Consider the following 14,556-nt stretch of genomic DNA (forward strand, 5'->3'; position numbering starts at 1 on the left):
GGGGTCCCGCTGCAGGGAGAGCCCGGGAGCCGCCGGCAGCTGCCCGCCCGCGCCCGGCCTCCAGCGGCTCGCAGGGGCCCGGAGCAGCGGGGAGCGCCCGGCCCCGGCCGCCCAGCCCGGGAGCAGGCGCCGGCCGCGTAGGGGAAGCAGCATCTCGGCAGAGACCGGCGCGAGGTAAAGCCCCGCTCCGCGCTCGGCTGCCCCTTCCCAGCGGCCGGGGCCGGCTGGGACTCGCCCCCCACGCAGGAGGGCGAGTGACCCGGGGCTGGGGCAGACCTGAACCTGCTGCCGTGGCCTGGCAGGGCAGAGAGTCCCTAGCCTGCCCCCTGCACAGGGCAGAGGAACGGGGCCCTGGAGACAGGGAGCCGGGGGGGCCCTGGTGGCTCGGCAGCCGTCTCCCCAGGGTGCCCCAGGGAGCCAGCTGCGTTGGTGGGCCTGGCTGGCACTGCCCGGCTGGGCTGGCGACACCGAGGAGGGCAGGCAGAGGGCACACGCACACGCCTGGGGGGAATAGGGGGTTGTATGACGTCTTGTCCCACCCGGGCTACTTGGCACCGGCACAGCCGTGTCTCTCCTGGCCAGGCCAGTCCTGGGCCTGGTGGTGTTGGCGGCAGCGAGTGAGATGCCGGCTGGCTGCAAGGGGCTGGGAGCTTGTGCCCTGGCCAGTCTGCGCCAGCAGTGCGGGCCCAGGAGCTGGTGGGCTACGGAGCCCAGGCCAGAGAGGCGGGCTGGTGCTCCAGGAGCTCTGCCCGACCCGTGGGGGTCTGGAGTGCTGCTGTGGCCGGGCAGGCGGGGGCCAGCGGGGGCAGGAGTGTGGCCATGGCCAGAGGAGAGTCAGAGGATCAAGTGACATATATTAGAGCTGGACAGTGTAGGACAGGCCCTATGGGCCATTCTCCAGGGCTGGGGCCAGGCAGGTTTGCAATGGCCCAGGCACTTGAGGGCTCCTGGCCCTATCCCTGGGAAGTCAATTCCCCAGGAGAAAGCCTCTCTGGGGCAGGGACTCTATTTCTCCTCCTCTCACAGCCACAGCATAGCTGCCCTTGCTGAGCTGAGCTGGACTCACTGAACTCTTAACGCTTTAGTCCCTGACCATGTTGTGGCTCTTCTCCGAATTCCCTCCGGCTGTCAGCGTTTTTCTGGTAATGTGGTGCCCGCAATGGAGGGCGCTGGGCCTGGCCCAGCTGCGCATTCAGGGGCCACCCCCTGCTCAGCAAGGTGCTGCCTCTGGGCCTGCAGCCCTCAGTCGCATTGCCCATTTTCGCTGCCACGTTGCATTTCCGGCTGACGTCCACTGTGGCCCCAGGGCTCTGCCTTTGCCTGGCTCTTCCCCGCCCTTGCTGCGCCGCCGGGTTCAGCCCTTCCAGTCGCAGCTGCTGGTGTTTAACCACGTCTCGGCTAACCCGGCTGGGAGCAGGCCTGCGTGGCACCGTGGCCCCCATGCAGGAGGCCGGGGGGGCTGCCCCAGCAGTGAGAATGAAGGGAAAGTATAAGGGGAGACACTAGTGTAAGCAAGGGCTTCGGCTCTCTCAGCCGCACTGTCTCCTAGGTTGGTTTCTCCCCATGACGGGGGGTGGTTTAGCTTGTTCTCCCCAGCTGGGGTAGCTCCATCCATCCCAGCTGCGTCTCAGCTTGGTCATTTCTGCCCCTGCTGGGTCCCTCGGGCTCTTTTGTTCTGTCTTCATTGTTGATCACAGCTCCCAATTAAGTGTTACCTGCTGCTCACCGCTCACTTCCAGATCACAGGTGAAAATACTAAATCAGTGTGGACCAAGCCCAGGCCCCTGCTGGGTCCCCCCCAACCCAGCCCATGCACTGGGGGATGTTCGTTTACCTCTGCAATCTGGACTGTGCCCCTTGGGTACATGCATTAGGCCACCGCCTTTACCGGCATGATCACATGCTATTTTTCTCTGGGCACAGGTGCTCAGCAGGATTTTAACTTGGGACCTTCAGGGCACAGCCAGGGCGGAGTGCGGCTCAGCATGCTATGCCCATAGCCTCAGACTGCTCCAGGCTTAGCCGCCAGCCATGTTGGTTAGCAGGGGGCTTCCGTGCCTCCACTGGGACAAACACACTCCCCTCCTCCTCCTCCAGTCTCAGCCCTGGTGCTGGCTTCTCTCCAGGGCAGCTGTGGAGCAGCAGCAGTCAGGATCCTGGCTCTGCTCCTCCTCTTTTCCCCATGCAGCAAGCCGCAGCAGCTGCACCCGTGCCATGCCCAGGCCAGAAAGAGAGACAGAACCAGAGTGGTGGCATTCTCCCTGGTACCTGGGGAGGACACTACTCTGCACGGACGGAGGAGGGGGGCATATCAGGCAACACTTCCCTGCCCCAGCACTTGAGGAATCCAGAGCACTAAGCTAAAACACAGCGCCCAGATCGCAACACCCTGGATGTGAGGGTTGGTGCCCTGGCTGTTTGAGTCCTTGCTCTAGGTTTCTCTGTGCACAGCGTGAGAGGTCTGGGCACAGGAGAAATTTATCAAATCGAGGCCCTTGGATGGCACAAGGCAAAGTGACACTACAAGACATTTATCAAATAATGGGACCTCGCCCCTTCACATTCCCGCGTGTTACAGACTAGTGAAAGGTGCCCCTACGAGGGTCAGCGGGGACACAGAAACCTGGAGTGGTAACAGCTGCATCGGCACGAAGGGTGTCACAGGGTTTGTTTAAAGCAGAGTTTTGCATCATCTCCAAAGTTCACATACAGAGACATTGAAAACCAATTTGCCATTTTGTAATCACAGTCTCGACTTGAACAAAAATTTGATGATGGGCTCTTCATTGTAGCAGACAAAAGTCTAACAAGATGCAATGGCTGGAAATTGAAACTAGACAAATTCAGACTGGAAATAAGATTACATTTTAACCATGAGGGTAATTAACCATTGGCGCAATTTACCAAGGGTCATGGTGGATTCTCTGTCACTGGCAATTAGGGCTGTCAATTAATTGCAGTTAATGCAAGCAATTAACGCAAAATAAATTAACTAGATTTTAAAAATTAGTCATGATTAATAGCAGTTTTAATTGCACTGTGGGTTGGCAGGGGTATAATGGGGGGCACGAGAGGCCTGGCGCAGGGATACTGTTTGGGGGGGCAGAGGGGGACCTGGCACAGGCATGCTGGGTGGGGAGGCAGACCTCAGCAATGCAAAGCAGCACCCCACCCCCTGCTGCCCACAGCTGACTGGGAAAGAGGTGGCAGGGAGGAACGTGCTGCCCACCAAGGCCGGGGAGATTTGAACAGAGCAGAAAGAGCCCTACAGCAAAGTAGCTGCCTGACTGACCCATGTGTTCCTCCTTCCAGGATGGTTCCCCCACCGCCTGTCAACAAGCCCCATGTCTGCCTCTCCACCATCCTCATCATGAGCAGCTTGGTGCTGATGGATGCTTACCTGGTGGAGCAGAACCAGGGCTCCCGGAAACTGGGCATCTGCCTCATGGTCTCGGTGGGTGACCTCTGCTTCCTGCTGGTGCTCCGGTACATGGCGGTCTGGGTCGGGGCCGAGGTGAGGACAGCCAAGCGCGGCTACGCCATGATCCTTTGGTTCCTTTACGTCTTTGTGTTGGAGATCAAGGTCTACTTTGTCTACCAGAACTACAAGGCTGACCGGAAGACCCTGGACCTTCTGGCACGCAAAGCCCTGACCCTGCTGTTGTCTGTCTGCATCCCAGCCCTCTATGTGCTGCTGGTAGCCACTGAGCATATGGACTACGTCCGGACCTTCAAGAAGAAGGAGGACCTCCGCAACCGCCTCTTCTGGGTCATCATTGACATGCTGGACGTGCTGGACATCCAGGCCAACCTGTGGGAGCCCCAGAAGAAAGGACTGCCCCTCTGGGCCGAGGGCCTCATGTTCTTCTACTGCTACATTTTGCTCTTGACTCTCCCTTGCGTGTCCCTGTGCGAGATCAGCATGCAAGGATTCAGCATCGTCCCGCACCGGATGATGCTCTACCCTATACTGAGCCTGCTCACTGTCAACATCGCCACCCTCTTCATCAGGGGGAGCAACATGGTCTTCTTCAGGGACGCCCGGGTCTCGGGCATCTTCATGGGCAAGAACGTGCTGGCCGTCGCGCTGAAGCTCTGTATGTTTGTGCAGTACCGGAAGCAGCTGCGCAACATGCCAGCAGGGCTCAGCGCTGAGCCCGGGCTCAGCGCTGAGCCCCAGCACAGCTCCACACCCCAGCCCCAGCCTGCCCTGCAGCTGCTGAAATCCCAGAACCAGATGCCCGGCCCCAAGGCTCTGGGCCAGGGGAACACGTGACCTGAGGCGGGCACCGCAGACTGGAGCCTAACAATGGCAGAGTACTGGCACCTGCCGAGTTCCCGCCCAGGGCTGGTTCCTCCAGGCAGTCTGTGAGCGACCCATCCTTGCTTTGCACGGACAAACTGACCAGCCACGTCCTCACTGAGCACGGGGCTGGGGAACGGTCACTTCCGGGGCAGCATGGCATAGAACAGGGCCTTGGCACCATAGCCAATGGTAGCCAGCCCCCAAGGCCAACTTGCGGGCCTTGTGGAGAGGCTGCCAAAGGGGAACAGGCAGTGCCAGGCAACAGGGTTGCTTCCCTGTATTCCTTCAATTGCAAGGGTGTCGCGGCGCGATGGCTCTGTGGTGGGCCTGCTGGGAATGTCCCGGGGGGACACAATCTTCATGCACTCCCTGCACAGTCTAATGGTGCCAAAGGGGCACCCGTTCTGCCCTCGATTGTTTCTGCTGGGCCAATATGAACCATCACTAATGGATCCTTGCCTGTACACTTCATGAGCCTATCCAGTCTTAGAGTGACAGCTTGTGTCCTGGCTCTGAGAAGGAGGCATACTGTCCTGTTGTCTGCCTGTCATTTGCAGAATGTTCTTTCCATTCTTCTGAGTATGGAATCTCCAACAAGAATTGTCTGTCTTCCATGGATGGTTGGAGAATTCTTTGCGGGTAAGCTTGCTTTTCTTACACATTGGGCTGAGCTGCCATCTGCATACGTGACCTGTACATCTCTTTGTTCCCTTGGACCTGCTGGATCTTGAGAGGCATCTTCCATAGTTTCCACTTTGAAACCCGATATTGTTTGAAACTCCTAGCTGTGTGGAATTCCTCTTGCTTCTCTTCTCTCTGCTGGCCCCAGTTTGCCCATCCTCACCTTTCTCCATCTGTACAGAAAGCCACTGTGACCTCTTCCTCTGCCAGTTACAAACTGCCAGGCCTCCTGTCTAACTCCCTAGCTCACCCATTTCTTGGTGGTCAGCTCAATTCTTCATTGAACTTGGGGTACTGGTGTTTCCTAAATCTGATTGTCTAGAAGCTCCTCTAGAAGCTCTCTGATTCTTAGCAGTGTCTCAGCTTGCCCCTCCAGTCCAAGAATCTTCTGCTCCGGCATGGTCACCAACTTGCACTTCATGCCCAGGAAAACCCTCCTGGCTTCAGGCAGGAAAGAGAACATGGCACTTTCACTGCAGGTCACCACCACTGTTCCATTGCTGGCTATCTTTTTATCGCACGTAGAGCTGAACCTGGAAAGAAAGCCTCTCCCACGCCAAACGCCCTCAGTATCTCCCGTTAGCTGCCTCTGTTTGTGGCTCTTGAGTTCACCTCACAAGTGACTTTTTATACCCAGTCTTTGCTGCTTAGCTGAGCTCAGCTCCGCCTCTCACCACCAGGGAGTGATTAACCACTCCCGAGACTTCAAACGGTGCAGCTCATCAAAGCTCCCAGGGCTAGAGCCTTGGGGTCTTCAGCAACCCATGGATCAAGGGGAGCTGGCTCTGGGAGGGGATGGCGTGTGGGGTGTTGGCTGTGGGGCAGCGATGCTGTCAGGGTGCTGGCTCTGGGAGGGGCACTGGCTGTGGGAGGGGGCTGCTCTCAGAGGTTGCAGGGTGGTAGCAGGTTTGATGTGGTTCAGTTTCCTTGTGACACACCCAGGGTATTTTCAGTGTCGGCACGGCATGCCCACACAGCCCGGGGCCTCAGCCATATGACGTGCAAGAAGCCCAGCTAGGATCCCACCAAGTCCACCTCTCTCGGGGGTCTCTGCTACCTGCTCAGCACACTCCATTTTTCTCTGCCGGCTGGGCCCTGTCCATTCCCTGGGGAACTGCTTAGCCCACCAGGCCTGGATGGCATGGCCCAGTTCCTTGCCATTAACCCTCCTCGGGGCCAGATGCTCTACAATGCCAAGGGGCTTCAGAGCCAGTGCCCACTGAAGGCAGCTTCTCTGCTAGTTCTCTGCTAAATCCTCCATCATCCCATGAACAACCATCCCCATCTGGGCTGTTGTCATGGATCCGCAGCATCGGTGCTACGGCCCCAGCTTTGGAACAGTCTCTAGGAGGAACCCCTGCGGTGTGCCAGACCCACTAGGGTCTCACTCTTCCTCCAGGTAAGCCACGTGGCTTTACCTCCTCCTTAGACAAGACCACCGGGCCTACAGCACCCTGCTTCACAGCATGAGCTCCATTCAGCAAGACCAGCTGAGACAGACCCTGAGGGAGACGTGTCCGCTCTGCAGGGATTCATGCATCTCACCAAGCATTTCTGGTGAGACTCACGCAGCATTGTCAAAACTGTCGGGTTTATTTGTTAACTGGAACATAGCATAGGAAGTCCTTAGGGTAGTCCAGAGAAGCAAAGGCTAAAGCATAGGTCATTCTGGTTAGCCCAGAGCTCAGCCGAGCTCCTCCGGGAGCCCCTGGCTCAAGCTATGTCCGTCCCTCTGTCTGACCTCCGACCTCCTCTATCAGACTCCAGGCGAAAGCCCTGACTCCTTCCGGCAGCCATCTCTTGTCCCCCACCTCACACCTTCCCACTCCTTGCGCTACAGCTCAGGATTATTGCTCAGCCTCCCTGCTGAGCGGTGGGGAGATCCAAATCCTTCTGGGTCACTGGTTGAGGAGTGTCAATGTCTGGGCAATTGGATTTGCTGTTGTCTTTTCAAATGCTCCATTGATCTGGGGACCAAGCCCCAGACAGCTAGGTGACACCTATCCCCATGTCTCAGCCTGCGCTGGGAGCAAACAGCCCCTTCCCACCACTGTGTAACAGTGTGGCATATAAGGGAAACGGGGGCACAAACAGAACTCATAAAAATATTCCCACTTTACCAAAGCCCCCTTGGGCCAGGTGTCAGCATTAACCCTTTGTGCAGTGTCCAGTATTTACACACCCATAAGTCATCTCATCAGCAGCTTTGCTATCGCTGCCCAACCTCCCGCCAGGGCTCTGGGCTGGTCCCAAGCCCCAGAGACACAGGTCACAGGAGCTGGAAATGCAGCCTCCACAGCTCTTCCACTGGCTCCCTGCCACATCCTGGGAAGATCCTGCCAGACTCCAGCTTCGAGCTGGGCCAGGCCTTGGGGAGATGCTCAGTAACATGAATTGCCACTCACTGAAGTACCATTCCCTGCAGCCCATGGCTCAGTCCCAGAGCCTTCCCCCCTCTCACCCTACCCATCTTCTGCTGACCACTGGGTCTGCTGAGCTCTCATACCCCTGGGCTGCTTGTTCCCTGGTTAGTTGTTTCCATGGAGATGCAGTCTGGTTAGCAGGAGACCCAGTTCTCTCTCTCATGCAGCCATCTAGCCTGAGATCTCTAGGTCTGTACTGCAGGAGGATCAGAGCCAGCCTGAGTAGGAGGCATTGCACCCCTGGCTTGCAGCTCAGGCCAGCCCTCGTCTCTCCAGGCTGGCAGGGCTGGAGCGCAAACAGAGAGAAGCAGCAGCAGGTGCCCGAGGCAGAGCCACACGAGATTCATCCATCTCACCAATTAGCCACTCACTCGTGAGTGGAATACAAAGCACAGCGTGGCTGCACACTGACAGAGTGATGGGGGAGCCCAGCCTCGGTGCTGTTAACCCTATCCCTGGCACGTGTGGAGCAGCCCACCTCTGTCCTCACTGCAGAGGGGAGGCATGTGGCAGAGTGCATGCAAGGGGGCTGCCCACTGGTAATTCACTAGTGAAATGGATGCACACAACCCCCACACCAGCTGCTCTGCAGCTGGGGCAGAACAGGCCCTTTTGAATCTGCATACGCATTGCACTAGCAGACCTTCCAAGAGCTCGGAAGGGACTCGCACTGCTGCTCTGGGCAGGGGCTCCTCAGGGGCAGCTTTCAGCCCAGCTGTTCCCCTGCTCAGCCAGCCGTGCCGCCATCCCCTGCCCCTGGGCACAGCGCCCAACTCCCACAGAGCTGTCCCCGCTCCAGCCTAGTGCTGCTGGTGATGCGGTGCTGGTCCAGGCCCTCGACGATGGACATGCCCCCAGGCGGCAGTGATGCATGCCAACTCTGGGTACCCTCAGAACCGCAGCTTTCATTGAAAAGGAGGAGTCTGTTTCTAGCCCTCCTAGCTGGGAAGGAAAGCTTGAAACCATCCTCCCCTTCCTCCCTCCCCAACACGCTCCAAACCAGAAGGCAAATCAAAGCCCCCAATTTACCGTGCTTTCACATCTCCTGACACTGAAGGCCAGCTCCAGCTAGCTGGGGCTCGCTCAGGCATCTGGCATTCTTAGGGATGCCAACGGCATGTGACCAAAGCAAAACCCAAATCCCCTCTGCAGCTGGAACTGCACCACCCATTGGACCGGGGGCCTGGCCCAGCCGACTCTGCTGGAGGCACAGCAGCCAAGAGGGCAAAGGGCCACAGGTGTCTGGCACACTGCCTGCCAGGGTAGGACCTTTCAGCTGGAGAAGGGATCCCTCAAGGGCTGGAAGGAAGGAAATAGGCGGGGGCAGATTGAATTAGTCAGGCCTCATTTAGCAGGGAAAGGAGCTGGTGCAGGAAAGAAGGGGCTCTCCCTCAGCTGGAATAAAGAGGGCAGCCCCTCACCCGACCCGTCCTGCTTCCCCACCCCGGCCCTTCATGACTGGCTGAGCTGGCAAACGCTGCTGGGGTGCATGTCACTAAGAAGCGGCTGCATGAGGCTGGATGTAGGGCTTCAGATCAGGGCTGCAGGAGTGGAAGAGTGCAGTGCTGGGCAGGTCAGGCCTGTGGCGCATTAAGGGAGCTGTGTGAGGCTCACGCATTAGCCTCCTGGGGACAGCCCAGGGCTCGGCCCTCAACCGTGCCCTTGGGATCCCTATTGGGACACTTACTTTTATGGCTGTAGCTCTGTGATGGTCTTTGCCCATAGGGAGCATTGCCTAGTGGTCAGGGGCTTAGTCCCTTCAACATACAGGGGGTAGGGTGAGGGGCAGTTTTGGTCATGAAGCCTGCCACTTCGTACCACCCTACTATTGCCCGAAGTTCCCAGTCCAACAGCAGAGGGGCGTCAACTCACCACATGGCACCTCTTTGTGGCCAGGGATGGTGTGGTAGCTCTCTCCCTCTTGGGGCGATGGCTGCCTCCTCTTGGGCCTTGGGCCTTCGGCCAGGTCATTTCCCAGTCTCTCCCCTTCAGGGCCAGTCCTAACCACAGCTGGGGAATCAGCACTGACTGGGGGAGTAGGAGAGAGGGGGCAATGCCTCCCACACAGGTACATGAGACATTGGTCCGAGGAGGGACCTTTGGGCAGCTGTGGATAGGGGAGATCCTGCCTTCCCTCAGCCCTTTTCTCAGGTATGTGAGTTGCAGAACCTTTGTCTTCATTGGCCTGCCCACAGGTGAGCTGCTCTGCTCCCTTTGAACTCCTCCTCCAGCCAGTACATCTCCTGCAAGTGCGGTGGGGCAGGGCTGAGCCCAGAGCAACTCCTGCAGCCCCCCCAAGATAGAACCCGGGGAGCCAGGATGATCCAATTGCTCCCCCCACTCCCTGGAGCAAAGGTCAGCATTTTGGTGAGCTTTTCTGGCTCTGCTGAATTTGGAAGGTATATGGCTGGAGAGACCGGTACCTGCACATAAGCCGGGGGCTGTGTCCGTCATGGCGTTCAACCACCTCAAGGGGGTGCAGTAGGTAAGAAGCTTGAATAGGTTCCCCAGGAAGTAATATCAGAGAGCGCCCACGGCCCATTTCACAGTGAGACCTGCCTTTTTTATGATGGACTATGCCTGTTCCCATGCGGCTCGAGGAGAGTAGTGGGTGTTCCTCTCCGTTTGCGTCCTGGGACAAGACAGCACCCAGTCCCATGGCTGAAGCATTGCTCTGTAAAATGAATTCTCCTGTGGAGCTGGGACTGCTCAGGACAGGCTCTTTACCCAGGAGTTATTTCACTGTCTGTGAGCCCCCAAACCTGTCTGACTTGCTTCTTTATGGTGGGCAAAGGCATGCTTTGAGGGCTTGGACTTCCCTAAAGCATAGCCCAGGTAGGTAGTTTCTTTCTTCCCAGTCTTGCACTATGCTGGGTTTGCTGCTAGCCCAGGCTACCGCAGGGACCAAAGAATGTGTGTGATGTGCGTTAGACCTTCCTGCCCGCTGATTTGGCTCATGACTGCATGGGTGAACCTGGCCCTTTTAAAGCACCATGTATCTATATTACCGGTTTGGCCTTTATTCTATAGGCACATTATAAATGTAATGTAGTCATGATTACATGTACCGAAGATACCCTTAGCTCTGCAAGAGAGGCTTTGACTCTCTTTTCTAGCTGGTGCACCATCCACAGATTGCAGAACCTCTCTGCTCGGGGGGAGGGTGGGTCAAAAAGAACCCAGCGGTGCTGTCACATTTCAGGTGGTGTTTCTGTGGCTGGTGGTTAGAAAAACCCTCTCTTTTTCCTGTAAGCTGAGCAGGTTTGCTCTGGAGAGTGCGCGACACAAACACAAAACCTGCGTTGTGTCATTTGGAAAAGCACAAATGCAGGTTGTTTTCTGGCTAGGACTTTTGTTAGGAAGCAATTAAACATGCCTCTGTTTGAACGGCCTCCAATTGCTAATTTTAATGCTCGGGTAGCCCGTACTTTCATTTGCTGTAGTTACAGCCATGTCAGTCAGTGGGAAACAAGACAACCCCTGATGCCACTCAAACCTGCTGGCGTGAATGTTGTAGCCACTGAAGCTGAGCAGTCCATCAAATGGGATTTACAACTGGGCCAGCACTCCCCGACCTGCCCAAGCAGTCAAATATTCTGCACTGCAGACTTAGTGCCTTAGTGCAGTATATCTCAACCAACCCCCCCTGTGAGGTTTCTAGGCCAGCTCCCCCCAGCTGTGGCCTGCCAGCAGAGCATTAGAACAATGTTGAGAAATGAATTAAACCTGCTTCATGCAGCCATTGTCCACAGTCTTAAATCTCAGAAGCCACTTGTTCACGTCCCCTCCTATCCTGCCTCCAAACCCACCCCTGGCCCCAAACCACATGGGCAAAACGTTAGGAGCAATAGACGTGGGGAGACCTTCCTGATGGGGGGAGAGGCGCTGGGATCCCCAGGACACATGATTAGCTGGAGGGGGCAGGGCAGAGCCAGTAAAGTTCCGGAGGACAGGAAGTGTGTTTAGTCAGTAAAATTCAGAAAGGATTGTGAGAAAAGACAGCTGGAAGCGGGAGTCAGGCAGCCCCAGGGCAGCAGGGTTAAGCACCCAAGCGTGTGGGGGTTCTGCTGTGCCAGGAGAACAGGGGTTACGCACATCAGGGGAAGGAAGCAGCAGTGCCCGCACCGAGGGAGTTCAATGCCCAGGAGGAATATCAGATAGTACCAGGGCAGCAGGGGTTAAATGCCCAGGGGTGGGCGGGGGTGTTGCACAGTGCTTGGGCAGTGGAAGTTTAATGCCTGTGGAGGGGGTTGGGGTGCCAGGGCAGTGAGGGTTAAACGTGTGTGTGTGTGTGGGGGGGGTTATCAAGCAGGGCCAGTGTAGTTGGGATTAAACACTGGCGGCAGGAGGTTAGGCATGGAAGTGGCAGCTGGAATGGCCCTGGGCTCAGGGTTAGGGGCATTCCTGTGGCCAGGAACTGCAGACTCTGTAGAGAGGAGAGGGGCAGCCGATCTCTGGCCATGCCTCCCCTCGCACTGCAGTAGGTATCACAGCAGGAGAACCACTCAGGGTTTCACTCCTGCATTGGTACCATGGCTGGCTCTTTGGAATTAAAGGTTTACACATCTGCCTTCGGGGGCAGTCAGATCATACAGACCCTCAGCTTCCAGCCCTCAAGCTTGTGAAGATCACACTGAAAACACGTACTAGCACGCTGAACTTGGTCTCCCCACTTGAGCTCCTAGGGTGGCAACTTCAAATCTTATGATGGGACTTTAAACATCAGCATGAACTACCTGATCATTTCAGCTAAAGGAACAGGGCCAAGGGCTCGGAGTGGAGGAACTTGCAGTGACTGCAGCTAAGGAAACGCACAAGGGAGACGAACAAAGACAGAGGAGGGGGCGAGAAACACCAGGAAGAGCAGTGATCCCCAAAGACCAGTGTATTTTCTCACTGGGTGACACTGGAGGTAATGGGCAGGCAGTGAATAAGCAATACTCATGGTGCAGCTGTAGTTACACCCCTGCTAAGGGGCAAAAAGGTTTGTTTGTATTCTTTCTAAAATCTACATACCTAGTCACCCTGGCTAGAAACAGGGGCTGAGGAAGAGTGTGGGGCAGGGGAGGATAAGATTGGAGCTCATCAGGACTGAGATTCCCAGTTTCAGAGTCCATACGTCAAAAAGGGCATTGAGGAACTGAACCAAGTTCATAAGAGCAACCAGGATGACTTGAGATATGGAAAACCGGCCTCCTAGTAAGAGACTAATTTAGTTTGCCCCAGAGAATGCTGAGGTGATTTGATCACAGTCTAAGCGCTGACCTGGGGAAAGATTTCTGGTAGCAAGGGGCTCTTTACTATGGCAAAGGCAGCATACGATCAATGTCTGGGAGCTGCAGCCAGACAAATTCAGACTGGAACTGTGAAGCTGTTTTTATAAATGGGAGTGTCCTCATGCTGTTTTGCTCACAGCTGGAAGGGAGAGGTGGAAGGCTGGATTACTGGACAGCCTGAGGCTTCTTACCTTAGAACTGGTATTACTGGGAAGGCCTTGGTGCCTTCTAGTGTCCAGCAGTAGTCAAATATTTCAAATGTGCAGCCTAGACCATTCTTTTGGGTCTACACTGTGGTACATTCTCCTATGGCTCCGGGGGGGGGGGGGGGGTGAAGGAGGGGTGACACTCAAAATGCCATTTAGCCTTGGGGAAAGTGCACTGGACTGTAAACCAGGTGACCCTGAATTCAGCTCGCCTCTTCCACTGGCTGCTGGTGCTTCTATGTACCCGTCAGTCCTTATTATTGACCAAGGCCTCATACCCTGGAGGAGACAACTACCCTTCCTCTTATCTGACAGAGAGGGTAACAGAGGTTGCACAAGATCACCACAGCTAGGACTAAAATCCAAGACTCATCCACTTACACTACTTTTCAGACTGAATGTGCAGAGTGCTTGGGCAGCCTGTCTGTAATCACTAGACCACACTATGCCCCCCATGTCAGGAATAGATCAAAGGAGTCGCGATTCCCACTATTCCCCTGCTGTCTAGAAAACCACTGTGTACCCAATTGTTAAAGGTGTGTTCACTCGAAGGGTAGAGGGCTGTAGCCTAACTGCGTGCCGGTGTGGGTGCACGCAATCCCCACTGCTGATGCAGGGAAGTAGGCTGTTATGGTTCCATGAAACAAAACGTTGGTTTTACCAGTATTTTGAAAGTTAAAGCGAAATTTGTTTAAAATAGAATTCTGCATCCTCTCCAAACTCGACCCCCCCCAAAGTCAGATTGTACTGGCACTTCTTATGTCATGGGCCTGAGCCAACGTCACCTCTGGCAAAGCCAGCAATAGAACCCAGTTCCCCCCACGTACCAACACCAACCCTTCGCCACGCTGAAAGAGTGGGCCACCTCTCTGTGCTTGGCAACGCTGGCGGTGCAACAGGGCTGCTCCAGCACCACGTCTACCCCCTGCTGAGACCCAGCTGGCCTGGCCAAGCAACCAGTAGCCTACGATGGAATTTCTGTGTAGCAAAGGCGGAAGGGCACTGCCGCTAGAGAAGGGATGGTGCCATACTTAAGGAAATGGCCTGGGACCCAGGACAGCCAGGTTCCATCCAGGGCTCTGGGATGTAGGGCACGTGACTTACAGCACAACCTTAGGAGGTGGCAACTCATTTTTAACTTATGTGATGTAGATAGTTTCAGCAACACTAGCGATGCACAGAAAGCTGGAGGGGTCCTGAAGGTAGCTGAAGCTGCCACAGAATCTCCACCATCTTTCACTCAAGTCCTGTGGAATGCAGGGGGAGTTTGGTGCAGGATTCAGGCCATAAAGACAACCATACAGGGTCAAACCAATGGTCCAGCTAGCCTGTATCCTGTCTCTGGCTGTGGCCCATGCCAAATGCTTCAGTCAATGAACAGATCAGGGCAATTTTCAACTCATTCATCTCCTGTCATCCAGTCCCAGCTTCTTGCTGTCAGAGGTTTAGCAACACCCAGAGCAGGGCGTTGTATCTCTGACCATCTTGGCTACTAGCCACTGATAGACCTAGCCTCTGTAACGTAATCTAATTCTTTTTTTAAACCCAGTAATACTTTTGGTCTTTACAACATCCCCTGGCAACGAGTTCCACAGGGTGACTGTGCACTGAGTGAACTACTTCCTTGTTTGTTTTAAACCTGCTGCCTATTAATTTCATTGGGT

The 14,556-nt window shown here is 55.8% G+C and overlaps 1 protein-coding gene across 1 annotated transcript; it reads left to right on the plus strand.

Moving 5' to 3' along the window:
- Positions 1–71: 71 nt before the first annotated feature.
- On the plus strand, positions 72–4,730 carry LOC140908362 (transmembrane protein 121-like). The gene is made up of 2 exons (XM_073335332.1): positions 72–174; positions 3,313–4,730. The coding sequence occupies exon 2, from the start codon at positions 3,314–3,316 to the stop codon at positions 4,274–4,276; it is 963 nt and encodes a 320-aa protein (XP_073191433.1). The 5' UTR covers positions 72–174; position 3,313; the 3' UTR covers positions 4,277–4,730.
- Positions 4,731–14,556: the final 9,826 nt, after the last annotated feature.

This window comes from Lepidochelys kempii, chromosome 3 (assembly GCF_965140265.1).
Source record: "Lepidochelys kempii isolate rLepKem1 chromosome 3, rLepKem1.hap2, whole genome shotgun sequence".
NCBI lineage: Eukaryota > Metazoa > Chordata > Testudines > Cheloniidae > Lepidochelys > Lepidochelys kempii.

Excerpts from the sequence above, each read along its gene's own strand:
- LOC140908362 (XM_073335332.1), top strand. The coding sequence starts at position 3,314 with ATGGTTCCCCCACCGCCTGTCAACAAGCCCCATGTCTGCCTCTCCACC.